The sequence below is a fragment of the Rosa rugosa genome, chromosome 3 (assembly GCF_958449725.1).
Source record: "Rosa rugosa chromosome 3, drRosRugo1.1, whole genome shotgun sequence".
Taxonomy (NCBI): domain Eukaryota; kingdom Viridiplantae; phylum Streptophyta; class Magnoliopsida; order Rosales; family Rosaceae; genus Rosa; species Rosa rugosa.
This window is the reverse complement of record NC_084822.1, coordinates 609,813-636,392: the sequence shown is the minus strand read 5'-3', so window position 1 is coordinate 636,392 and position 26,580 is coordinate 609,813. Positions and strand designations below refer to the sequence as shown.

At 40.6% G+C, this 26,580-nt stretch overlaps 5 protein-coding genes and 2 pseudogenes across 9 annotated transcripts in view; 5 read left to right on the top strand and 2 right to left on the bottom strand.

Annotated features, from left to right (window-relative positions):
- Window positions 1-25,880, top strand: part of LOC133736550 (disease resistance protein RPV1-like) — a 28,674-nt gene extending 2,794 nt beyond the window's left edge. For 2 of the 3 annotated variants that reach the window (XM_062164094.1, XM_062164092.1), the window contains exon 5: window positions 14-2,284. In XM_062164094.1, coding sequence (XP_062020078.1) covers window positions 14-2,035 — 2,022 coding nt within the window. In that variant the 3' untranslated portion in view covers window positions 2,036-2,284. Of the gene's footprint in view, window positions 1-13; window positions 2,285-25,748 lie in introns of those variants that run through there. The other variant, XM_062164093.1, reaches the window with a different exon arrangement.
- On the top strand, window positions 2,454-6,573 carry LOC133735769 (uncharacterized; annotated as a pseudogene).
- Window positions 7,077-12,086, top strand: LOC133736552 (TMV resistance protein N-like). Of its 3 annotated transcripts, XM_062164097.1 has the most exons (6): window positions 7,077-7,412; window positions 7,709-8,211; window positions 8,453-9,542; window positions 9,652-9,930; window positions 10,017-10,086; window positions 10,264-12,086. In XM_062164097.1, the coding sequence occupies exons 2-6, from the start codon at window positions 7,736-7,738 to the stop codon at window positions 11,934-11,936; spliced, it is 3,588 nt and encodes a 1,195-aa protein (XP_062020081.1). In that variant the 5' UTR covers window positions 7,077-7,412; window positions 7,709-7,735; the 3' UTR covers window positions 11,937-12,086. The 3 variants fall into 3 exon arrangements, with proteins under 3 accessions (XP_062020081.1, XP_062020080.1, XP_062020079.1); XM_062164096.1 differs by having other exon boundaries at window positions 7,712-8,211; window positions 10,017-12,086; XM_062164095.1 differs by having other exon boundaries at window positions 7,078-7,412; window positions 10,017-12,086.
- Window positions 12,172-12,768, bottom strand: LOC133736554 (probable carboxylesterase 18; annotated as a pseudogene).
- On the top strand, window positions 12,470-23,589 carry LOC133735767 (uncharacterized). Its single transcript, XM_062163207.1, is given in 11 exon segments — window positions 12,470-12,948; window positions 19,308-19,376; window positions 19,378-19,420; window positions 19,724-19,914; window positions 20,025-20,131; window positions 20,202-20,300; window positions 20,406-20,514; window positions 21,452-21,812; window positions 21,815-22,093; window positions 22,475-22,609; window positions 23,174-23,589. Coding segments are annotated over 10 exon segments (1,515 nt in total). The 5' UTR covers window positions 12,470-12,813; the 3' UTR covers window positions 22,597-22,609; window positions 23,174-23,589.
- Window positions 23,246-25,166, top strand: LOC133735763 (disease resistance protein RPP2B-like). The gene is made up of 3 exons (XM_062163201.1): window positions 23,246-23,348; window positions 23,929-24,766; window positions 24,890-25,166. Exons 1-3 carry the CDS (start codon window positions 23,246-23,248, stop codon window positions 25,164-25,166), a joined length of 1,218 nt encoding a protein of 405 aa, XP_062019185.1.
- On the bottom strand, window positions 25,398-26,580 carry LOC133736553 (probable carboxylesterase 18). Its single transcript, XM_062164099.1, has one exon. The coding sequence runs from the start codon at window positions 26,510-26,512 to the stop codon at window positions 25,499-25,501; it is 1,014 nt and encodes a 337-aa protein (XP_062020083.1). The 5' UTR covers window positions 26,513-26,580; the 3' UTR covers window positions 25,398-25,498.

Below are 26,580 nucleotides of genomic sequence, written 5' to 3'. Positions count from 1 at the left end.
TTTTACTTGACAGCCTTTATACAGGTTGAAAACCATTAAACTCAGCAACTCTTTGAATCTTGTCAACACCCCAAACTTTCAAGGTATGCCATATCTTGAGCTTCTGTTTCTTGATGGTTGTACAAGATTGTGTGAGGTTGACCCAGGGATTGAAGTGCTTGAAAAACTTACTTTACTGAACTTGAAAGATTGCAAGAATCTCGTGCATTTTGCAAGCAGTGTACGTGGCTTAAAATCTCTCAAAGTTCTTAATCTTTCTGGTTGCTCAAAGCTTAAGAAACTACCGAATGACATGGGTCATTTAGAAAGTTTGGAGGAGCTTCATGTGAATGGCTCTGGCATAAGAGAACTACCTTCCTCTGTTGGAATGCTTGAAAGACTTCCTCTGCTGAAAATGAAAGATTGCAAAGATCTCGTGTGTCTTCCAACTAGTATCGGTGGCTTAAAATCTCTCAAAGTTATTAATATATCTGGTTGCTCAAAGCTTGACAAATTGCCCAAGGAGTTGGGCCATCTGGAGTGTTTGGTAGAAGTTGATGCGAGTGGAACTTCTATACGAGAACTACCTTGCTCTATGGGCATGCTTGAAAGACTTGTTTCTTTGTCCTTGAGAGATTGCAAACATCTTGTGTGTCTTCCAAGCAGTGCAGGTGGCTTAAAATCTCTCAAGGATCTCAATCTTTCTGGTTGCTCAAAGCTTGATAAATTGCCAGATGAGTTGGGTTTTGTTGCCTGTTTGGAGAAGCTTGATGCGAGTGGAAGTGGCATAAGAGAAGTGCCCTTCTCTATTGGTCTTTTGAAAAACCTCAAAGAATTATCTTTTGGTGGTTGTAAAGAACAGTCACGTAAATCATGGAATATGATGTTCAACTCCCTTCAGTTTTTGCAAAAAACAAGTTGCATTCCAGCAGGATTGTTATCTGGTTTGCGTTCAGTAACTAAACTGGATCTAAGTGACTGCAATCTTTCTGAAGAATCAATCCCCAGTGATTTTGGATGCTTAGCCTCATTGAGAAGTTTAAATTTGAGCAAAAATCAATTTGTTACACTCCCCGAGAGCATTGGCCAACTCTATAGACTTAAATATCTTTACTTGGATTGGTGCTGCAAGCTTCGGACGTTACCAGAGCTTCCATCTCATGTATGGGTAAACGTAAGCAACTGCTTTTCATTAGATACATTGTCCAATCCAATAGGTCAAACCAATGCGGTGCTAGAAGCAACATGTGTTAACTGTTTCAGACTGGTGAAGAATGAAAGATATAAGAGTACAGCACTTTCATTGCTAACACGCTACCTGAAGATTCAACATTGTGGTTCTTCCGTACATTTTAAAGAAGCTAGATTTCACTTTGTTGCTCCTGGAAATGAAATTCCAGAGTGGTACAATTACCAAAGAGTGGGGTCTTCGATAACTGTACGGCTGCATCCAGGTTGGTTTAGTGACAAGTTTATGGGATTCGCCTTGTGTGTTGTTTTTAGACTCCTGAAACCACTCCCGCCTTTGGCTGAGTGGTCCATTAATCGCTCATTGAGGGTCAATGGACAATTCTTGGAGCCTTTTGGTATATTGTTTGGGGGAAAATGGGGTCAACCTGTGTCAGATCACATTTGGTTCTTCTATGTGCACCGGGATGAATACTGTAAACAAGTGTGGCAGGATATCTACTATGAGCTTGTATTCTCATTTAAATCCATCCATAAGGTGGAAAAATTCGGTGATGAAATTGTGCAAGTGAAGAAATGCGGGGTCCGTATGATATATGAGGGGGATATTGAGGAGCTTTGGGAAACATTATTTAAGCAGAGCAATACCAAGCGAGGCCTTCAACACTACTATGATGATGATGATGCAGCATCAAGTTGTACTGGCAATACCAAGCGAGGCCTTCAACACTACTATGATGATGATGATGCAGCCTCTAGTAGTACTGGTACCGGTGCAAGTCAGGAAGAGGAAGAAGAACCTCATCCAAAAAGATTTAAACAACTTGAGCTTTACGGAGCAGGACCTGGTGACCAGAAACATGGTTAATGCATTGTTTTTGTTTGTTAAAATTTCTTGTCTTCGTATCAACCCCCGAACTATCCACCGCGTTCGGCCCGAACACATTCACTACCGGGTGGTCCCGATCCGAACCCTCCGCCCAAAAACGGCTGAATCGCTAAGATTCCGACCACGTTCAGATCCCGAAACTCGTGCCCGCTCGCTATGATCGCCATGTGGTGTGCTATGTTCCCGCCGGCGCTGTCCCCGGCCAGAAAGCACTGCCCGAGATTCGCGCCCTCGAACAAGCTGCTTTGACTGTCGTCGATGAACTTGAGGACGTCGAAACAGTCGTCGTACTGGCACGGATACCGATGCTCCGGCGCGAGGCGGTAGTTAACGGAGACGACGACGGCGGGGAGCTTGCGAGCGAGGCGCTGACAGAAGTCGTCTTGAAGCGGCGGACATGAAGGCGAACCCGCTGCCGTGGAAGAAGACAGTGATGGGGAGCTTGGTGGTAGCAGCGGTGGGAGTGTAGAGGCGGAACCAGAGGTTGCGGAAAGGGTCGGCGACGACGACGACGTTGGAGCTCTTGAGGTTTATGTGAGGTTTTGTTAAGGGAGAGGGTTTGTAGTCGAACAAGTTAAAGAGGTTTCTCGATATGTTATTGGAGGGGCGGATTTGATGTTTCCTGGTATCAGCATACCTGCTGAAGGTCTGCCACCGTCTATAGCTGGGGAAGCATGGGCGGTTAAAGTTCCAGGAAATCGAGCTCCCATTGCTGTAAGCTTCTGTGTGAATAGTATATGCTATGTTTTGAGACAACCCTTGGTTCATCTATTTATGTAACTAAGGGTCATAATCTTCTTATTGGTGAATATCTTTACAGGTGGGAACTACTAGTATGAGCTGCACTGAAGCATTAAAAGCTGGGTTGCGTGGAAAAGCCTTAAAAATTGCTCACTATTATGGTGACTTACTTTGGCAAGTATCTGTGGGAATTGACACAGAGATATGAATCTTATGATTGACACATAGAAAACTTCTGTTGGTTAACATTGTTGTGGAATATTTGTTTCAGGGAATCAGTTGAGGGCCCTTATGTGCCAAATGCAGGTTTCTTAGAAGATGCTGTTTTTGAGGATCCTACATTGTCAGCAGCTCAAATTTCTGATTCATTTGATGGTGCAAATGATGGATCACATGATCAACTGAATGGCATTGATGATAAGGATATGGGGCAACATGTTGATGTTGCTGATGTGCAGTCTGAACCAAGTTCTGCTTCAGTTTCACCGATTGATGCTAGGAATGAGATTGGTGTGGAAGTAACTGCAAATGTAGGTGATCTGAAGCTAACAGATGATGATTCTGCCGATCAGTCAACTGGGGAGGATCAACAATTCAACACCCTCTTTCCACCGAGGATGTGGACATGCTTTTGGAAAAATGTCTTTTGCAAGCATTGCATACAACTGTCAAAGACAAAGAAATTCCCATGCCCAGAAGCACTCTATGGTATGGTAAAGATATAATCTTTGTGAAAATTTGCATGATCTGTCTCTACTCTCCCTGTGCATATACTTCATTTATAAGATCTCATGATTTTTTTTGTGGTTCTGCAGGTCAAACTATGTTTTACCTTGTAGGCCTTCAGGCATCACACTGGACATCAAGAAATCATCATACAAGAAATTATCAAAGTGGTTACAAGCTAAATGTTCTACAGGATTGGTACGTTATGCTTTCATTTCCTCTTTCTCGAAAGTGACCACTTTTTCAGTTTTAACCTAGTCATTTTGAGGGTTATCTATATCGTTCTTTTTGTAGTTTGGATTCTGAACACGTTCTGCGCATCCTTATGGTGTTGTCAACAGTCGGCACCTTTATGTATTTAATGCATGGTTTTGTTGCTCTGTGTTCTTGACGATATTTGCAAATTTCATTTTTCTTATATATTTATACCAATTACTGATCAAGTTATAGTATAAATCTCTATTGTATTAAGGGCTAATGAAGAATTGGGTTATAGTAATTGAGATGTATGCCCAAATTTGTTATCATGATTTTGAGCATCATGATTGGCATTATTGGTTTTATCTTCACTCGAATTCTTTCCCTTTGTATATGTTTGTAATCTCTTTGCATTGGGGCTTGAAAAACAGGCTTGTAAAAGTATCTTATGGCAGATTTCTATGAGCTTTCGGAAGATTAATACATGCGAGTAAAAAAACAATAGAATCTCTTGTTGTATAGTCAATAACGTTTACCTAATTGTTCAGCAGTACTTTTTCTTTTTGGTGATTCTTCATTGTATTTCGATAGTCATAGTGTATACGTGGTTTGTTGACTTTTAGACATGGACAAACTTCTTCAGTTTAGTTTAATAATGATCCATACAACTACTGTTTAGTAGTAACTTGTGAAGACTTTCGAGTCTCTTTCATATCACAGCTTAAGTCTCTGATACATTCTGAAAGGGGGTGATAATCTTGTTTATAGCCAGAGTAGAGAGTGACAGAGACTGGTTGAATTAAGCTTCCTGTGATTTAAATCCTTATTGTCTTTGCTATTGGTTTAATGTTGGCACCCAAACATCTCTGCAGATTAGAGTGAAGGAAGATAAATATAAGGAGGAGTCTGTATTACTTTCTGTTAACCGCAGCCATCCAGCTTACTCATCTTTCAAGCCAGAGAAACGACAAGTTGAAGAAGCTGTTCAAACTGGTGTTCCTGCTGTCAGTGAAAGTCGATCGGTCAAAATCCTTGAAGTGGCTGAGATCTATAAACCAAGTGTACATGTAAATCCAGTATTTGCTTCTGTAGGTGCTGACACAGGCGAGCTTTACAGTGCTTCAGATGCCACTGACATTGTGTTTAAATATGTTGAAAAGGAAAACCTGGTTAAGCCGACAGATAAATCCATTGTGATTTTGGATGCGATATTGTGTGATGCACTGTTCAAGGGGGCCATAAAGAAAGGTTCAACATACCCTACAGAAATCCATAAAAGAGACTTGGGAGCAGCATTTGTGAACCGGATGCAAGCCCATCACATTGTGACAAGGGGAAATGACTCGGTTGTTCGTAAAGGTGGTTTGAAAACAGTCCAGATAATGACAGAAAGGCGGCAAGGTAATAAGAAAATGACCAAGTTATCAGGACTGGAAACATTTTTAGTGGATCCTGAAGCTTTGGCATCAGAGCTACAAAAGAAGTTCGCTTGCAGTACAACGGTGGCAGAACTACCAGGTGTGTGGCACAAATATGCACGGTGAATTAGTTTTTATAATGAGTATCTTTTCTCCCTTGATTCATTATGTGGACTGTAGTATTTTATTAGACAGGTTAACATTTGTGAAAATTTTAGTGCAGATTCTGCCTTTATATATATTTTTTTTCAATGAGACATGGAAGTGATTGTTTGTATTTTTTTGTTTATTTTGTTTACTTATTTTTTAATATTGAATTCTGGTTTACATATATACATAGTATACACATTTAACAACCTTTCTCCCATACTCCAAATGCTCTCTAGTCAATTTGATTGTCTGGGGATAATATTTATTGTCACATTATGAGGATTCCTTCTGAGAGTTACTGATGAATACACTTATGTTTTTCCTTTAGGTAAGAAGGGGCAGGAGGTTCTGGTTCAAGGTGGAGTGATTGAGAATCTTGCAAAACACTTGATTGAACAATATGGGATCCCAAAGAGATACATTGAGGTTCTTGACAAAACCAGGAGATGAGAGGTTGGGAAAGGTTAGCATGCTTCATTGTTCTTAATGGTAATGAATGAGAGGCAAGTTGGGAAAAATTGTTCTTTAGCATGTGGAGAAATTGTTGCTTATCAATTCTAAGAACCTGTTTGATTTACGTTTATGATTTTTGAAGAGGAAGAAAAAGGAAGACATGACTTGTTTAAAGATAAGAACAAAGTTCAAATGGTTTTTTGTTTTTAATTTTATGTACTCTCATCCTCTCCCCCACCCTTTTTTCACTCATCTCCTTTTCTTTCCCTAGTAACGAAACAAAAATGTTATTAGTGGCTCCATTAAAATTATTGGATATGCATTGCCCAAAAAATAAAAATTATTGGAACCTCTCTTTCCCCTCTTTATTGTTTTGCTGGCATCTGTGGACTGGCAAAAATATCTGACAGTGTCTGGCATAGTTATCTATGGGATTTGTGGTTCAGTCTATTATTTCACCATAGTTTTGGTTCTTACTTTTATTGTTTTTAGGAGATACTATGAATCTAACACAAGAAATTGTGCTCAAGTTCTTTTGGATATGAACAATTTTCTTTCAGGTAATAATTAACAAAGTCATGATTTGGATTCGAGAGATTGGCATCATTGATTAGTGTGGAGGAGTGAAGTGCATGTGCTTGATACATCCCATAGATGTGTATAGAGAGGGCTTAATATCTTTTGTTGAACTTGATTTCTCAACTGGTGGTATTTGGAAAATGAAGAGAATGGAGGTACCATGGAATACTTTATGCAACATTTTGTCTATTGAGAGCGCAAAATATTGTAGTTTATGTTCTGTCTAATAATGTTCTTATTTTTGTTTCTAAATGAGGTTTGAGGAGAAGATGTTTGAATAATAAGAACGGGATTGGAGCAGAAAGATGATGGAAAGGGGGCAAGGAGGGAAAAAAAAAAAAATTATGCAAGTCATAGAATAAAAATAAAAATTAATTGATGATCCGTAGATAATATTAGAGAATGGAGAAAAGCTGCTGAGCCCTTCCGCTGCTCATCCAGTTCGGAACCATCCATACACTTCTATAAAGCCCTGTGTTAGGCTGGCTTAGACTGGTTCTTTGTTAAGCTTTTCAATTTTAAAGATGTTGCATCCTCCAAACATGGGAGCAGCTTATGTAATTCGGCCTCTCGTATTCACTCGTGGGCTAACCCCACTTATTTCTGTGATATATATCCATATAATGAGCATAACACTAAAAACCAATGGGAGACAACCAATGGGCAATAAATGGAAAAGCCCAGACTGTTTTGGAAGGTTTTAATTTTTTAATGTGTTCAACGCTTTCACATTCTCAACTCTTGGAATGCTAGTGGACATTTGTGAAAAAAGATGAAAGAACGTGAAGAGCGAGGAACATGAGGGAATCTTTCCCTTATTTTAAGGCAACCCCCACTAAAATATAACACCGTTTGGAGCCCGGAATCGGAAATACCTGTTTGTGTTCGGACAAATTATTAATTAAGCAATGGTATCCATATTCCATCCTCACCCATTTTTTCAGCCAGTCTTCTCTCACTAAATCTTAAGACTTCTCTCAGTCTCGCCCTCGCTTGCTTCTCGATCTTGTTGTATTTTCTGTTCATTTGACCCAAGTACTGCTGCTATATTTGAAGACTGAACGGCAACTTCAAATTGACCCCAAACTCAGGTTAAAGCTCCATTTTCTCCTTATTTACGTCGGTTTGCTACATTTCTACTATTCGTTTCAGAATAATTTTTTTTTTTTTTTTGGCTATGGCTATGCTGATGATTTGGTGTAAAAGAGGCTTTAATGCCCATTGATGATGAATTTCTATTCAAAATTTCTTATGATAGAATTAGTTTCCCCCGAAAAAGCAAAGCAACTAATGTTCGTCGCTTCATACTCGATTCGTTTATTAGAATGATTGTTCATATATTGAGGATTTACAAGGAAATCCATCATCATTTCTATTCTTTATGCAGTAGGACATGCAGTAGGTTCAATTGGAAATGAGCATACAAAGCCCTTCACCTCCTCAGTGGAAATATGATGTCTTTTTGAGTTTTAGAGGCGAGGATACTCGAAAGGCTTTTACAGACCATTTATACACTGCATTGGATCATCAAGGAATCACAACTTTCAGGGATGATCCTCAACTTCACAAAGGGGAAGCTATTTCTCCAGCACTTTTTGCTGCAATTGAAGAATCAAGATTTGCTCTCATTGTTCTCTCACAAAATTATGCATCGTCAACATGGTGCTTGGATGAACTTGTAAGAATTCTTGAATGTATGAAAGCAAGAGAAACGGTGCTGCCAATTTTCTATGATGTTGATCCTTCTGATGTACGAAAGCAAACAGGGAGATTTAAAGAAGCTTTCATTGATCATGAAGAAAGGTTTAAGGACGATAAAGAGAAGGTGCAAAGATGGAGATCTGCTTTAACTGAAGTGGCAACTTTCTCTGGGTGGAATTCAAAGGAATGGTATACATTTACTCTTTTCTTGTTTTGTCTCCTTCCATTGCATTAATTGACAAACAATTAATTTTTGCGCTCTTCATTATGTTATTCAGAAGTAATATAGGCAGATGATCAATTGAGCTTCTGATGCTTTTTAAATGTCACTGCAAAAATATAAAAGAAATCGAGTCCAATGCAGATACATTTTCATAAACTGATTCTTCATATCAATAAACTGATGATTTTGGTCTATTCTGTATTGTAGGTATGAAGCAAAGCTCATTAGAGATATTGTTGAAGTTATATGGAAAAAACTGCAACCTACATCATTCAGTTTTGCACAAAATCTAGTTGGAATTTACTCAAGATTGCAGCCACTCAATTTGCTTTTAGGTGTAGGGGTGGATGACGTCCGTTTCATTGGTATATGGGGAATGGGCGGGATTGGTAAGACAACTATGGTAAGAGCGGTGTATGAGAGAATATCTCATGAATTTGAATTTAGTTTCCTTCTTACCGATGTTAGAGACTCCGTTGAAAAAAGTGGTTTACTTATTCTACAAAAGCAACTTCTCTCTGGGATTTGGACAAAAAAGGCTGACATTTCAGACCTTTATGAAGGAGCCACCAAAATAAGGAGGTTGTTAGGTCACAAGAAAGTTCTTCTCATTCTCGATGATGTGACCCATTCAAGGCATTTGAAATATTTGGCAGGAAACCAAGATTGGTTTGGTTCAGGGAGTAGAGTTCTCATCACAACTAGAAATGAGCATTTATTGATCGAACATGGAGTGGAGAGAAGATTGAAGGTTGAGGAATTTAATGATGAGGATTCTCTTCAGCTTTTTAGCTGGAAAGCATTCAAAAGAGGTTACCCTGAAGAAGATTTTCTTGGTTTGTCTAAATCTGTCATAAATTATGCCAAAGGTCTCCCTTTAGCTCTTGAAGTACTGGGCTCTTTTTTGCATGGAAGAGATCGAAGTGAATGGAACAGTTCATTAAGAAAACTAGGAAGAGTGTGTAACTTGGAAATTTTTGACATACTTAAAACAAGTTATGATGGTCTAGATGATGAAGAGAAGAAAATATTCCTAGACATTTCATGCTTCTTTTGCGGAGAGGACAAAGATAGAGTAACAGAAGTACTGATCAGTTGCGATGTTTCTGCGATTATTGGAATAAAAGTTCTTATCGAAAGGTGCCTCTTGACTGTTTCATATGGAAGACTACGAATGCACGATTTGCTCCAAGAAATGGGTCGGGAAATTGTCTGCCAGGAATCTACTAATGAGCCAGGCAGGCGCAGTAGGTTATGGCTTCCTCAAGACGTCAAACATGTCTTGACCAAAAATACTGTAAGAGATTTAGTACAAGAACGATTTTAGTTATCATTTGCTAATGACAAGGTAGTCTGATATTCTCAATTTCTTAGACCTAATATTTTATATTGGTGATGTTTAATAGGGAACAGAAGCAATAGAAGGCATTGTTCTGGACTCAACTGAGCTCGGAGTAAAGGTGGAGGTGAATGCTAAATCCTTTTCGATGATGAACAAATTGAGATACCTTGTCATTAAGAATGGGAAACTACCGAATGAGCTTGAATGTCTTCCTAATAGTTTACGAATTCTTAAATGGACCGGGTATCCCTCGAAATCTCTCCCAGCGCATTTCAACCCTGAGAAGCTACTAGAACTTAACATGTGCCATAGTTGCATTGAACATTTTCCTTTGGAAATAGAGGTATCAAGTACTTAAATAATATTTCATTACTTACAGAAGAAATTGTTGAATATAAAAGCTTATTTTCTTATGCTTTTACTCGACAGCCTTTATACAATTTGAAAACCGTTAAACTCAGCAACTCTTTGAATCTTGTCAACACCCCAAACTTTGAAGGTATGCCACATCTTGAGCTTCTGTTTCTAGAAGGTTGTACAAGATTATATGAGGTTGACCCAGGAGTTGAAGTGCTTGAAAATCTTACGATTCTGAGCTTAAAAAATTGCAAGAATCTCGTGCATTTTGCAAGCAGTGTACGTGGCTTAAAATCTCTCAAAGTTCTTAATCTTTCAGGTTGCTCAAAGCTTAAAAAACTACCGGATGACATGGGTCATTTAGTAAGTTTGGAGGAGCTTCATGTGAATGGCACTGGCATAAGAGAATTACCTTCCTCTATTGGAATGCTTGAAAGACTTCCTCTGCTGAAAATGGAAGATTGCGAAGATCTCGTGTGTCTTCCAATTAGTGTAGGTGGCCTGAAATCTCTCAAAGATCTCAATCTTTCTGGTTGCTCAAAGCTTGACAAATTGCCAGAGGAGTTAGGCCATATAGCGTGTTTGGAAGAGGTTGATGTGAGTGGGACTTCTATACGAGAACTACCTTGCTCTATTGGCATGCTTGAAGGACTTGTTTCTATGTCGTTGAGAGATTGCAAACGTCTTGTGTGTCTTCCAAGCAGTGTGGGTGGCTTAAAATCTCTGAAAGATCTCAATCTTTCTGGTTGCTCAAAACTTGATAAATTGCCAGATGAGTTGGGTTTTGTTGCCTGTTTGGAGAAGCTTGATGCGAGTGGAAGTGGCATAAGAGAAGTGCCATCCTCTATTGGTCTTTTGAAAAACCTCAAAGAATTATATCTTGGTGGATGTAAAGGACGGTCACCTAAATCATGGAATATGATGTTCAACCCTTTTCAGTTATTGCGAAAAAGAAGTCACATTCTGGCAGGATTGTCGTTGCCCACTTTGTCTGGTTTGCATTCATTAACCAACTTGGATCTAAGTGACTGCAATCTTTCTGAAATCCCCAGTGATTTTGGATGCTTGTCCTTGTTAACAAGTTTAGATTTGAGCAAAAATCAATTTGTTAGACTACCTGAGAGCATCGGCCAACTCTCTAGACTTGAATGGCTTCACTTGGATTGGTGCCGCAAGCTTCAGACATTGCCAGAGCTTCCAACTGGTTCATGGATAAACAGCAGCAATTGCATTTCATTAGACACATTGTCCAATCAAATAGGAAAATTGATGGGTGTTAACTGTTTCAAAATGGTGGAGAATGAAAGCTGTAAGAGTACAGCACTTTCATTGCTAACACGCTACCTGAAGTTTCAACATTGGACTTCTTCCGGATTTACCCGTGATTTTCACTTTGTTGCTCCTGGAGATGAAATTCCAGAGTGGTACAATCACCAAAGTATGGGGTCTTGGATAACTGTAGAGTTGCATCCAGGTTGGTTTACTAATAAGTGGATGGGATTCGCATTCTGTGTCGTTTTTAGACTCCTCAAACCACTCCCGCCTTTGGTTCGGTGGTCAATTCAGTGCTCATTGAAGGCCAACGGAAAAGTCTATGCTGTTTCTGGTCTAGGTTTTGGGGGACAGTGGGGTCAACCAGTGTCGGATCACATTTGGTTCTTCTGTGGGCAACGTGATGAAGACTCTCATCTACTTTGGTGGCAGGAAATCTATCAGTTTGAATTGGACTTCTCCATAGGAATGAAATTTGTGCAAGTGAAGAAGTGTGGGGTCCGTATGGTATATGAGGAAGATGTGGAGGAGCTTTGGCAAACATTATTAAAGCAGAGAAATACCAAGCGAGGCCTACAACACTACTATGATGATGATGATGCAGCATCTAGTAGTACTGCAACTGGTGCAAGTCAGGAAGAGGAAGAAGAACCTCATCCAAAAAGATTTAAACGACTCCAGCTTGACGGTGCAGGACCTAGTGACCAGAAACATGATTAAAGCATTTTTTTTTTGTTTGTGAAAATTTCTTCTTGTCTTCGAATGAACACATGCATGTTGATGCGCTCCTTATTTTTCATTTGGTTAATTATGCCTACCGGTGTGATTGATCCTTTGCTCCATGAAGCAGCAATATTTAGTTAATCCCAAATTGTGATTTGTCTCTTTTATTTTATTACCATTCAGGCATTCATATATCCTGGCAAGCAAATTGGTACAGAATTAGAAATCGAAAAACAACAAAGGTCATTGTCTTGTTTCAGTAACATTAACTGATTGCAATAGCACGAACTCCCTGACTTTGTCAATAAACGCAGAAGAGTCATCCAACTCAGGATAAGCATAGAAAGTATGAATGGCATTCGGAAACACCACCAGCTCCGCTTGTTTCCCGCGTTCCTTCAATCCCTCGTAGTACCTCTTCTGCCAATCCTGCAATGGATCAAATCCCCCAACAACCACAATCGTCGCCGGAAAATCCACAGCCTTTGGCCCGAACACATTCACCACCGGGTGGTCCCGATCCGACATCCATTCCGTCCGCTCTATGTTCACCAGCGGCACACTCTTCGGTCTCGTCTCCTATTCCGTCCGCTCCTCTCAATCGAAAAATGGCTGAATCGCCAACATTCCGACCACTTTCAGATCATGAAACTCGTGCTCGCTCGCACTTACGATGAGGTTTTCTGCATTGACTGTCGTCGATGAACTTGAGGACGTCGAAATCGTCGTCGTACTGGCACGGATACCGATGCTCCGGCGCGAGGCGTTAGTTGACGGAGAGGACGACGGCGGGGAGCTCGCGAGCGAGGCGTTGACAGAAGTCGTCGTAGGGTTCGAGAGAGAGAGAGAGAGAGAGAGGGAGGACTAAGGAGAGATGTTCAAGAAGGGAGTGAAAGCTCGGTCGCACCAGAGACTGTCAGGGGCTGACAGGAAGAAGCTGAAGAGGACCGTCAAGGAAAGATTTCCCAGGGCTTCCGACGCCGATATCGATGCTTTACTCCCTCCCAAGGTACCTCTCTTACCACTTTTTCCTTCTGAATCATTATGCTTCATTGGTAGACATGTAGATTACCGGAGTTTACACTGTTATTTGGGTTTTACCACACTTTTTTATTCTGTATGATTCTCCGTTTTTATTCTGTATGATTCTTATGCCATTTTTCACATACATAGTGTTAATTTCAATCAGGTTGCACCAAAATACAGAAGAAATAAGTTGGACAAGTTTTGGTATAGGATTTATTTATTTTGGAATGGTTGGAACTGGGCATCATATGTGTTGAAGGAAAATCGACTTAGTGTGCCTTATCAAACTAGGAGTAGTAATAGGAGAGAAGGTTCTAGAATTCCTAATTCTACTCGGATTAGTATTCCTTGTAACATTAGAACATGTACTTTGTAATCCCTATATATAGGGCTCCTATTCTCAATAATATGATTACAATTCTCTCTCGAATCTCTTTTTCCTTAAACACGTTATCAGCACGAGCTTTAACCACAAACCAAAAACCCAAAAATCTTCTTCATCACCGCAGCTCCTAGCCCACGCTAGCCTCACCTACGCACCCCTGCGCACATATCCCTGCTGCCCCTGCAGCACCGCTGCACGTCGGCTGCCCCTGCAGCACCAACGCACACCAACTGCATCCTTCTCCTTTCCTGTGCACGTCTGTCTTCTTGCAATCCCCGAAACGTCTAGTTCGGAACCTCAGATCAAAATCTTTTCTTCATCAAAGTTGTTCGTCTCTGTCTCTTCCATCTGACCTCCGAATTTCAGCCTTATCGGAGTTGTTTTGAGACCTGTACACCAATAGAAGTGCAAGCTGTTCAGAAGAGAATCTGTTCCGAATTTCAACAAGTAAGTTTTTATAATTAAAGTTCCCGCTTTCAGAATTTAATTTTCCTTCTTTTTCTTCGGGGACTTGCAACCTCCCTTCTTCTACATCCCACCTTTCTTATAACGTGAGTTCGATTCTTGAGAAAGCGGAATCGTGGGGATTCACGCAATTAACGAACTAAGAGCGTTCGTAAGACTTCGGACTAAGAGCGTCCGTAAGCATCGAATTAACGAACTAAGAGCGTTCGTAAGCTACGGACTAAGAGCGTTCATGAGCATCGATTTTGACCATTCAAACATCATTGTTTCGGTCTAATCCAATTATTCTTGGAAATCGATTTCTTGGTAGCATTAAGGCTCAGAAATCTTATATTAGTTTGCGTGGCAGCATTGACTCCGAAACTAATACGTTCTTGCTTTCCTCTTCAGGATGTAAGACTTGAACGAGCTCGATTTTACTCCATTGGATTCTACGGGCACGGGATATTTATTTGTCTACAATCCAAGAGCCCTGTTCTAAAGGAACTGCTCAAGACTCACAAACTGAGATAGAAAATTCCAGGGCATTTACCCAGATGAAGCGCCACATGAAGATGGCCCTCAAGTTTGAGTACATGAATGAGGATAACGCTAACAACCTTTGGGTTGCGCCTAGTGAATGTTTTAGTAACATTCACAACTTTCCGAACATAGAAGCAAGATGGAATAATATATGCTTCACTAAAACTTTGAAAGAGTTATGAAATATTGTTCGGAGGCTCTCTGCATCATATTATTTATGCATGCTTGTGGAAAAACACAAAAGAACAAATTGATTGAGAAAACCCTAACATGACCATAGGAGTCATGACGTTGAGGGTATAGGGTTGGACACCATGGCGCCACTTTTGGCCATGATTGCACTACTCCAACGTCATTGGTCCTAGAGACCATTTGTATTGTGTCAATACACCTCAATCAAGAGAGCATCCTCTTCATGGTATTTTATGGAGTACCTGATCAATGGTAATCAAGATATCGAGCCATAAAAGACTTCAAATCTGGCGATGAAGAAAGAATGCCGCAGATTTTTATATAGCATAGTCTTTTAATTTCCAAGAATTATGTAATGGCAATTATGCTTTAATCAATAAAATGACTTATTGGATTATCTCTTTTCCTCTAGGCGTACTCAATTAAGTATGATGTCTAGGAAAGTAATTGAGATTAGTGGTATTTAAGAGAGCTTCGCTCCACCGACATCTCTCTCTACTTCCCTAGTCATATTTAATTGGAATTACCGAACGAATTGAGTGACTACAATTTGTCTAAAGTTTGATTTTTATATTGGATTAGATTATGGTCACGAAACTTTGATGTAATCATTGGCTATTATTAATAAAGTATTGATCTATTTTATCTCATGTCGTAGACATATTTTTCGAACTTTATTACTTCAAATATATAAGAGCCAATGGTTTTCATGTGGAAACACATTGTGAGAATGGACAAGAGTTCCTTTGCATCACCTCTAATGACTACGGACATAAACGAGTCTTAGAGAAACTTATGTGTCCCTCTAGTGGGTTGTACGCAACCACTATTCGAGTCATTGAATCCAACCATGTCCTGCGAGATGATTTATGCGATTCCGACACATATAGGCTTTGGCACGACCGTTTGGGACACCCAGGTCGTGACATGATGATCCGTATATTAAAGACTTCACACGGACATCCCTTTTTCAGAACGAAAAGAAGTAAAACTCGGTTTTTGGACACTGAAGGAGCCCATGCGCCTCACGGCGCCGTTCACCCCCAAATCCGGCCATTCTTGGCCGGCGCCGCCTTCCCCCTGCGGCCTCAGGGTGGCATTGACGCCACCAAGGCTCCTTTGTCTCCAACTTTTACTTCTAAAGTCACTTGTGATTTTGTGGCTCAACCAAAATCCTCATTGGTTGTTTCTAAAGCCCATCATTCGTTCTGCAAAGCCTGCTCTTTAGCAAAGCTAGGATCGAGACCATCCTATGCAAAGGACACCAAAGAAAATATACCATTCTTGCAAAGAATCCAAGGTGATATTTGTGGACCTATTCAACCACCATGCGGACCATTTAGATATTTTATGGTGTTGGTTGATGCATCGACACGCTGGTCACATGTCATGCTATTCTCCACTAGGAACGCTGCATTTGCTAAACTCCTAGCATAGATTATTAAGTTAAGGGCTCACCACCCTGATCATCCTATTAAGTGTATAAGATTAGACAATGCTGGAGAGTTTACATCAAAGACTTTTGATGATTATTGCATGTCCATTGGGATTGAAGTTGAACATCCAGTTCCTCATGTTCACACCCAAAATGGTCTCGCAGAAGCCGCCATTAAATGACTACAAATGGTCGCTAGGGCATTGGTAATGCGCACCAATCTCCCTATTTCTGCTTGGGGCTATGCAATATTGCATGCAGCTGTGCTTATTCGTCTGAGATCCACTGCCACTCAACCCTTTTCTGCGTCCCAGATGGTGACTGGGTATGAGCCTAATGTCTCACACTTACGCATATTTGGGTGTGCAGTTTATGTGCCAATTGCGTCGCCACAACGCACCAAAATGGGTCCTCAACGACGATTAGGCGTCTACGTTGGATATGATTCTCCAACGATTGTCCGCTACTTAAAACCCTTGACAGGCGATCTCTTTACCGCAAGATTTGCGGATTGTCACTTCGATGAGACAGTCTTCCCGTCGTTAGGGGGAGATAAGAACATGAATGTTCAACAGGAACGACAGGAATTGTCGTGGTCTGTCCCCACTCTGTCTCATCTTGATCCCCGAACCGCACAGTCCGAAATTGAAGTGCAGAGAATTCTTGATATTCAGAACGTAGCAGAATCGATGCCTGATGCGTTTTCTGATATCGCTAAAGTGACGAGATCACACATACCTGCTGCAAACGTGCCTGCAAGGATTGATGTCCCTAAAATTAGAGGACATGACGCCATCTCAAGGATATTTGAGCATGGTGCCAACGTCCCCACTCACAGTGATGGTGACGTTGTGGCTAGGCCCATGGCTCCTGCCAGGAAGCGCGGGAGGCCTATTGGTTCGATGGATTCTCGCCCAAGAAAGAAAAGCGAGTTTGGCACAAAATAATCCATTAATCATCGATGTAAATAATCCATCTCATGAGAATATTCTGGATTATGGTTATGTCCAAGAGACATCATTGGGGGACGCTCCAATGTCAGAACCAACTCCAAAGAATAGAGAGATCTCCATAAATTACACTAGTGTACATGAGATGATGGATAGAAATTCTATGGCGATTGATGATGCATTTGCATATCATATTGCAAAAGGAATTATAGAATATGATGATATCGAACCTCGCTCTGTTGAAGAATGTCAACGAAGAGCAGATTGGCCTAAATGGATAGATGCGATCCAGGTTGAATTGGATTCACTAACAAAGAGACAGGTATTTGGGCTTGTAACGCAGACACCCCCAAGTGTAAAGCCTGTTGGCCATAAATGGGTCTTTGTTAGAAAGCGTAATGAGAAAAATGAGGTGGTAAGATATAAAGCCCGCCTTGTGGCGCAAGGTTTCTCACAACGCCCTGGAATCGACTACGAGGAGACATATTCTCCCGTAATGGACGTTATAACGTTCCGCTACCTTGTCAGTTTGGTAGTTTCCGAAAAACTTGACATGCAGCTTATGGATGTGGTTACAGCATATCTCTATGGGGATCTAGATTCAGAGATATATATGAAGGTTCCAGATGGACTTCAATTACCCAAATCAAGTGGCTCTAAACCACGGAGCGCGTTTTCAATAAGGTCAAAACGCTCACTATATGGATTAAAACAATCCGGACGGATGTGGTATAACCGTCTAAGTGACTACTTGATTGGGAAGGGATATATTAACAACGAAATATGCCCATGCGTGTTCATTAAGAGAACAAGTTCCGGATTTACAATCGTAGCAGTTTATGTCGATGACATGAACCTAATTGGAACTCTAGATGAGTTGAAGGAAACTGCTAAATACTTGAAATCCGAATTTGAGATGAAAGATCTTGGGAAAACACGGTTTTGTCTCGGTTTAGAACTCGAGCACCGTAGTGATGGGATTTTGATCCATCAGTCTGCATATACTCAGAAAATCCTAAGGCGCTTTAATGAAGATAAAGCAAAGCCTGTGAGTACTCCCATGATCGGTCGTAGTCTTGAGCCCGGAAAAGATCCGTTTCGTCCAAAGGATGAGGACGAAGAACCATTAGAGGCCGAAGTGCCCTATTTAAGTGCAATAGGCGCATTATTGTACTTAGCTCAATGCACAAGACCGGATATCTCATTTGCAGTGAACTTGTTAGCTCAACATAACTCTGCGCCAACACGCCGCCATTAGATTGGTGTAAAGACAATCTTTCGATACCTAAGAGGTACGATTGATATGGGCCTATTTTATCCCTACAGAGAGAAGAGGAATGACGGAAGAATGGGATCGGACCCCATTAGGCATGGAGCCACCGCCACCCATGGTGGCCGGCCTCACCCTATCCCCCTCCATCAAAACGACAATGATGTTTTGATGGGTTTCGCTGATGCAGGGTACCTCTCTGACTCTCACAAATGTCGCTCCCAAACGGGTTATGTCTTTACCATGGGAAGCACTGCGATATCTTGGAGGTCTACAAAACAGACCCTTGTTGCTACTTCCTCAAATCATGCAGAGATTATTGCTCTACATGAAGCCGTACGAGAATGTATATGGCTAAGGTCTATAATAAGACATATTCAAGGAAGTTGTGGTTTGAAGTCTACCACGGATGAACCTACATGCATTTATGAGGATAATGCAGCTTGTATTGAGCAAATGAAGTTAGGTTTCATCAAGGGCGACAACACCAAGCACATATCGCCTAAGTTCTTTTATAATCAGCAACCACAATCACTTCTAAAGATTGAAGTGAATCAAATCCGATCAGAGGATAATGTAGCGGACTTATTTACTAAGTCGTTACCTAAATCCACCTTTGAGAAGCATGTGAAGAGCATCGGATTGAGAAAGTTATCCGAACTACCACGATTGTAGCAATCAGGGGGAGATATCGACATCAGGGGGAGTTATGATGTCTACATGTTTGATCTCGAAGAGTGAAGGACGTGTTGTGCTCTTTTTGTCCTTCGACCAGGGTTATTTTTATCCCACAGGGTTTTTGTTACCTGGCAAGGTTTTTAACGAGGCAACGAATGAAGCGTCACCACCAAGTTTGAAGCGGCACAAGGGGGAGTGTTGAAGGAAAATCGACTTAGTGTGCCTTATCAAACTAGGAGTAGTAATAGGAGAGAAGGTTCTAGAATTCCTAATCCTACTCGGATTAGTATTCCTTGTAACATTAGAACATGTACTTTGTAATCCCTATATATAGGGCTCCTATTCTCAATAATATGATTACAATTCTCTCTCGAATCTCTTTTTCCTTAAACAATATGATGTTAGTTACTCACTACTGTATACTTTGTATCAAATTAATCTCTAGGTGGAGATAAAGGTTTCAAAGTATCAAAATCGAGTCCTTGTATATGGCATAGAGGGAGGCTTTCCTATGTTTTTTTGATATTGATGGGCGTGGCAAAGAAATTTTTCCCACAGGTATCATGTCCTTGTTTTCCGTTCTCTTGTCCTTATTTGTTCTTGCATATTTTTTTCTTTCTTTCCCTTTTTTCTTGTATGTGATCTGCCACACTTAACTAGTTAGTTATTTTCAATGAAGTTGGTCTTAGCTTGACCTTAAAGGGGTCTCAAGACTATTTGAAAGGAACAGAAATATTGGGTCAATATAAGATAGGCATTAATCTCACTTCCTGCTTTGGGTCAATGAAAATATGAAGAAGCTCTGCTAGCATATCTGCAGGTTATTCACAGCTTTGTTTGGTTGATTGTTTTTCTTTTCAGTTTATGCCCTGTGGAAGGTTCCTGATATCTTGCCTTCTTTCATGCTGAAAGGGGGCGAGGTTTCTCGATATGTTATTGGAGGGGCGGATTTGATGTTTCCCGGTATCAGCATACCTGCTGAAGGTTTACCATCGTTTATAGCTGGGGAAGCATGGGCGGTTAAAGTTCCAGGAAATCCAGCTCCCATTGCTGTAAGCTTCTGTGCAAATAGTATATGCTATGTTTTGAGACAACCGTTGGTTCATCTATTTATGTAACTAAACTTAGGTCATAATCTTCTTACTGGTCAATATCTTTACAGGTGGGAACTACTACTATGAGCTGCACTGAAGCATTAAAAGCTGGGTTGCGTGGAAAAGCCTTAAAAATTGCTCACTATTATGGTGACTTACTTTGGCAAGTATCTGTGCGAATTGACATAGAGATATGAATCATATGATCGCACATATAAAACTTCTGTTGGTTAACATTGTATCAGTCGACTGGGGAGGATCAACATCCTCTTTCCACTGAGGATGTGGACATTGCATACAACTGTCAAAGACAAAGACCTTCCCATGCCTGGAAGCACTCTATGGTATGGTAAAGATATAATCTTTGTGAAACTTTGCATGATCTCTCTACTCTCCCTGTGCATATACTTCATTTATAAGAACTCATGATTTGTTTTGTGGTTCTGCAGGTCAAACTATGTTTTACCTTGTAGGCCTTCAGGCATCACACTAGACATCAAGAAATCATCCTACAAGAAATTATCAAAGTGGTTACAAGCTAAATGTTCTACAGGATTGGTGCGTTATGCTTTCATTTTCCCCTTTCTCAAAAGTGACCACTTTTTCAGTCTTAACCTAGTCATTTTGACGGTTATCTATATTGGTATTTTTGTAGTTTTGATTCTGAACACATTCTGCACATCCTTATGGTGGTGTCAGTGGTCGGCACCTTTATGTATTTAATGCATGGTTTTGCTGCTCAGTGTTCTTGACAACATTTGAAAATTTCGTTTTTCTTTTATATTTCTACCAATTACTGATCAAGTTATAGTATAAATCTCTATTATATTCAGGGCTCATGAAGAATTCAGGCTTAGTATTTGAGATGTATGCACAAAATTGTTCAAATGATTTTAAGCATCAGGAAATGCATTATTGGTATTACCTCCGCTCAAATTCTTTCCCTTTGTATATGTTTGTCAAATTATTTTGTGCCAGATTTCTATGAGCTTTCTGAAGTTAATACATACGAGTAAAAAACAATGGAATCTCTTGCTCTAAATAACCAGTTGTATAGTCAATAACCTTTACCTAATTATTCAGCAGTATTTTTTCTTTCTGGTGATTCTTCATTGTATTTTGATAGTCATAGTGTATATGTGGTTTGTTTAAACTTTTAGACATGGCCAAACTTTCTTCAGTTTAGTTTAATAATGATCCATACAACTACTGTTTAAACTTTCTTCAGTTTAAATGTTTAATAATGATCTATACAATAGAAGACCACTGTTTAAACTTTCTTCAGTTTAGTGTATTTGGTAGTAGCAACTTGTGAAGACTATTGAGTCTTTCATATCAGCTTAACTCTCTGATACATTCTCTAAGGGGCTGATAACCTGGTTTGTAGCCAGAGTAGAGAGTGACAGAGACCGGTTGAATTAAGCTTCCTGTGATTTAAATCCATATTGCCTTCGCTATTGGTTTTCTTAATGTTGGCACCCAAACATCTATGCAGATTAGAGTGAAGGAAGATAAATATAAGGAGTCTGCATTACTTTCTGTTAACCGCAGCCATCCAGATTACTCATCTTTCAAGCCAGAGAAACGACAAGTTGAAGAAGCTGTTCAAACTGGTGTTCCTGCTGCCAGTGAAAGTCGGTTGGTCAAAATCCTTGAAGTGGCTGAGATCTATAAACCATGTGTACATGTAAATCCAGTATTTGCTTCTTTAGGTGCTGACACAGGCGAGCTTTACAGTGCTTCAGATGCCACTGACATTGTGTTTAAATATGTTGAAAAGGAAAACCTGGTTAAGCCGACAGATAAAGCCATTGTGATTTTGGATGCGATATTGTGTGATGCACTGTTCAAGGGGGCCTAAAGAAAGGTTCAACGTACCCTACAGAAATACATAAAAGAGACTTAGGAGCAGCATTTGTGAACCGGATGCAAGCCCATCACATTGTGACGAGGGGAAATGACTCGGTTGTTCGTAAAGGTGGTTTGAAAACAGTCCAGATAATGACAGAAAGGCAACAAGGTAATAAGAAAATGACCAAGTTATCAGGACTGGAAACATTTTTAGTGGATCCTGAAGCTTTGGCATCAGAGTTACAAAAGAAGTTCGCTTGCAGCACAACGGTGGCAGAACTACCAGGTATGTGGCTCAAATATGCACACTGAATTAATTTTTATTGGAGAGTATCTTTTCTCTCGACTCATTATGTGGACTGTAGTATTTTATTAGACAGGTTAACATTTGTGAAAATTTTAGTGTAGATTCTGCCTTTATTTTTATTTTTTTCAATGAGACATGGAAGTGATTGTTTGTATTTTTTTTTTTGTTTATTTTATTTACTTATTTTTTAATATTAAATTATGGTTTACATATATACTTGTATATATACACATAACAACCTTTCTCCCATACTCCAAATGCTCTCTGGTCGATTTGATTGTCTGGGGATAATATATATTGTTACATTATGAGGATTCCTTCCGAGAGTTACTGATGAATACACTTATGTTTTTCCTTTAGGTAAGAAGGGGCACGAGGTTCTGGTTCAAGGTGGAGTGATTGAAAATCTGGCAAAGCACTTGATTGAACAATATGGGATCCCAAAGAGATACATTGAGGTTCTTGACAAAACCAGGAGATGAGAGGTTGAGAAAGGTTAGTATACTTCATTCTTCTTGATGGTAATGAATGAGAGGCAAGTTGGGAAAAATTGTTCTTTAGCATGTGGAGAAATTGTTGCTTATCAATTCTAAGAACCTGTTTGGTTTATGTTTATGATTTTTGAAGAGTAAGAAAAAGGGAGACACGACTTTTTTAGAAATAAGAACAAAGTTAAAAATAAGAACAAAGTTCAAATGGTTTTTTGTTTTTAATTTTATCTACTCTCATCCTCTCCTCCACCCCTTTTTCACTCATCTCCTTTTTTTTCCGTAGTACGAAACAAAATTGTTATTAGTGGCTCCCTTAAAAAATTGGATTTGCATTGTCGAAAAAATAAAAATTATTGGAACCTCTCTTTCCCCTTGTCTTTATTGTTTTGCTGGCATCTGTGGACTGGCAAAAATACCTGATACGCTCTTGCGTAGTTATCTATGGGATTTGTGGTTCAGTGACTTCAGTCTATTATTTCATCATAGTTTTGGTTCTTACTTTTATTGTTTTAGGAGAAGTCATGAATCTAACACAAGAAATTGCGCTCAAGTTCTTTTTTTCTTTCAGGTAATAATTAACAAGGTCATGGTTTGAATTGGAGAGATTGGCATCATTGAATAGCGTGGAGGAGTGAAATGCATGTGCTTGATACATCCCATAGATGTGTATAAAGAGGGCTTAATATCTTTTGGTGAACTTGATTTCTCAACTGGTGGGATTGGGAAAATGAAGAGAATGGAGGGTACCATGGAATACTTTATGCAACATTTTGTAGTTGTCTATTGAAGTATTGAGAGAGGAAAATACTGTAGTTTATGTTTTGTCTGGTAATGTTGTTATTTTTGTTTCTAAATGAGGTTTGAGGAGAAAATGTGTGAATGGTAAGAACAGGATTGGAGCAGAAGGATGATGAATAGGAGGCAAGGAGAACAAATAAATGTATATGCAAGTCATAGAATAAAAATAAAAATTAATTGAAGGATTATCATTAGTTATGACAGAAGAAAAATATTAGAGAATGGAGAAAATCTGCTGAACCTTTCCCAGCTCATCCAGTTTGGAATCACCCATACTCCAAACTGACTGCTCGGGCTAGTTCTCAGTCGAGCGTTTAAGTTTTAAAGATGTTGCCTCTGCCAAACATAGTAGCGGTTTATCTGGTTTGGCCTCCGCACTCCCACTACCACTGCCATGGGCCCACATTAGCTGATGGACGTGCAACAACAAAACCTAATGTGAGCGATTGACATGGGTTCGAGCCTGCTTGCAACAACAAAACAAATGCGGTGAGCCTGCTTGCTCAAAGCTTGATAAATTGCCAGATGAGTTGGGGCTTGTTACCTGTTTGGAGAAGCTTGATGCGAGCGGAAGTGGCATAAGAGAAGTGCCATCCTCTGTTGGTCTTTTGAAAAACCTCAAAGAATTATCTCTTGCTGGATGTAAAGGACAGTCACCTAAATCATGGAACATGATGTTGAATCCTTTTCAGTTATTGCGAAAAAGAAGTCACACTCCGGCAGGATTGTCGTTGGCTAGTTTGTTTGGTTTGCATTCATTAACCAAACTGGATCTAAGTGATTGCAATCTTTCTGAAATCCCCAGTGATTTTGGATGCTTGTCCTTGTTAATAGATTTAGATTTGAGCAAAAATCAATTTGTTAGACTACGTGAGAGCATCGGCCAACTCTCTAGACTTGAATTGCTTCACTTGGATTCGTGCTGCAAGCTTCAGTCATTGCCAGAGCTTCCAACTCGTTCATGGGTAAACATCAGCAACTGCATTTCATTTGACACATTGACCAATCAAATAGAGAAATTGATGAGTGTCAACTGTTTCAAAATGGTGGAGAATGAAAGCTGTAAAAGTTCAGCACTTTCATTGCTAACACGCTACCTTAAGTTTCAACGTTGGGGTTCTTCTAAACCTCATTTATTTAGCTTTACTGCTTCTGGAAATGAAATACCAGAGTGGTACAATCACCAAAGTGTGGGGTCTTCGATAACTGTAGAGCTGCATCCAGGTTTGTTTAGTAACAAGTGGAAGGGATTTGCCTGGTGTGTCGTTTTTAGACTCCTCAAACCACTCTCGCCTTTGGCTGAGTTTGGCTTGTATTGCTCATTGAAGGCCAATGGAGAATCCTTGCGTCACTGTGGTCTAAGGTTTGGGGGAAAGTGGGGTATACCTGTGTTGGATCACATTTGATTCTTCTGTGCGCACCGTGATGAACATTACTTTAAACATGAGTGGCAGGATATCTACTATCAGCTGGTATTTTCATTTAGTACGGAGTGCTTAAGGGGAGCAATAGATGGGGAAATTCTTCAAGTGAAGAAGTGCGGGGTCCGTCTGATATATGAGGAAGATGCGGAGGAGCTTGGGCAAACATTATTGAAGCAGAGCAATACCAAGCGTGGCCTTCAACACTATGATGATGATGATGCAGCATCTAGTGGTACTGCAACTGGTGCAAGTCAGGAAGAGGAAGAAGAACCTCATCCAAAACGATTTAAACTACTCGAGCTTGACGGTGCAGGACCTAGTGACCAGAAACATGATTAATGCAATTTTCTGTTTTTGAAAATGTCTTCTTGTCTTCGAATCAACACATGCATGTTGATGCGCTTCTTATTTTTCATTTGGTTAATTATCCCTACCGGTGTGATTGATCCTTTGCTCCATGAAGCAGCAATATTTAGTTACCATCCACTTGTGAATGTCTCTTTAATTATTACCATTCATATACCCTGGCAAACAAATTGGTACAGAATTTGGAAATCGAAAAACAACAAAGGTCATTGTCTTGTTTTAGTCCTTTTATTGTGAATGTCTCTTTTATTTTATTAACATTCATATATCCTGGCAAACAAATTGGTACAGAATTGAAAATCCTATTATTGTATTGTTTCAGTAGCATTAACTGATAGCGATTGCACGAAATCCCTGACTTTGTTGATAAACACAGAAGAGTCATCCAACTCGGGATAAGCATAGAAAGTATGAATGGCATTTGGAAACACCACCAGCTCCGCTTGTTTCCCGCTTTTCTTCAATCCCTCGTAGTATCTCTTCTGCCAATCCTGCAACGGATCAAATCCCCCAACAACCACAATCGTCGCCGGAAAATCCACACCCGAAATATCCACCGCGTTCGGCCCGAACACATTCACCACCGGATGGTCCCGATCCGACCCCTCCGGCAAAAACGCCTTCCACATCCAGTCCGTCCGCTCTACGTTCACCAGCGGCACACTCTGCAGTCTCTTCTCCGATTCCGTCCGCTCTTCTCCGCCGAAAAACGGCTGAATCGCCAAGATCCCGACCACCTTCAGATCCCGAAACTCGTGCCCGCTCGCTCTGATCGCCACGTGGTGCGCTATATTCCCGCCGGCGCTGTCCCCGGCCAGAAAGCACTGCCCGAGATTCGCTCCCTCGAACAAGGTGCTCTGACTGTCGTCGATGAACTTGAGGACGTCGAAACCGTCGTCGTACTGGCACGGATACCGATGCTCCGGCGCGAGGCGGTAGTTGACGGAGACGACAACGGCGGGGAGCTCGCGAGCGAGGCGTTGACAGAAGTCGTCGTAGGGTTTTGAAGCGGCGGACATGAAGACGAACCCGCCGCCGTGGAAGAAGACGATGATGGGGAGCTTGGTGGTAGCGGCGGTGGGAGTGTAGAGGCGGAACCAGAGGTTGCGGGAAGGGTCAGCAGCGACGACGACGACGTCGGAGCTCTTGAGGTTTTTGTGAGGTTTTGTTAAGGGAGAGGGTTTGTAGTCGAACAAGTTAAAGAGGCGACGGTTGATGGTGAGGTTTGAGCGGCGAGAGGCGTCGGCTGCGAAGGAAGCGGCGGAGACGAAGAGGCGGACGGTCCATGGCAGATCTGGTGAGCTTTGGACTTCGGCCATCTCCCTTGTTTTGCTGTTGACTGTGGACAATGTAATATTTAAGAGTGAAGTATAAGCGGATTTGTCTG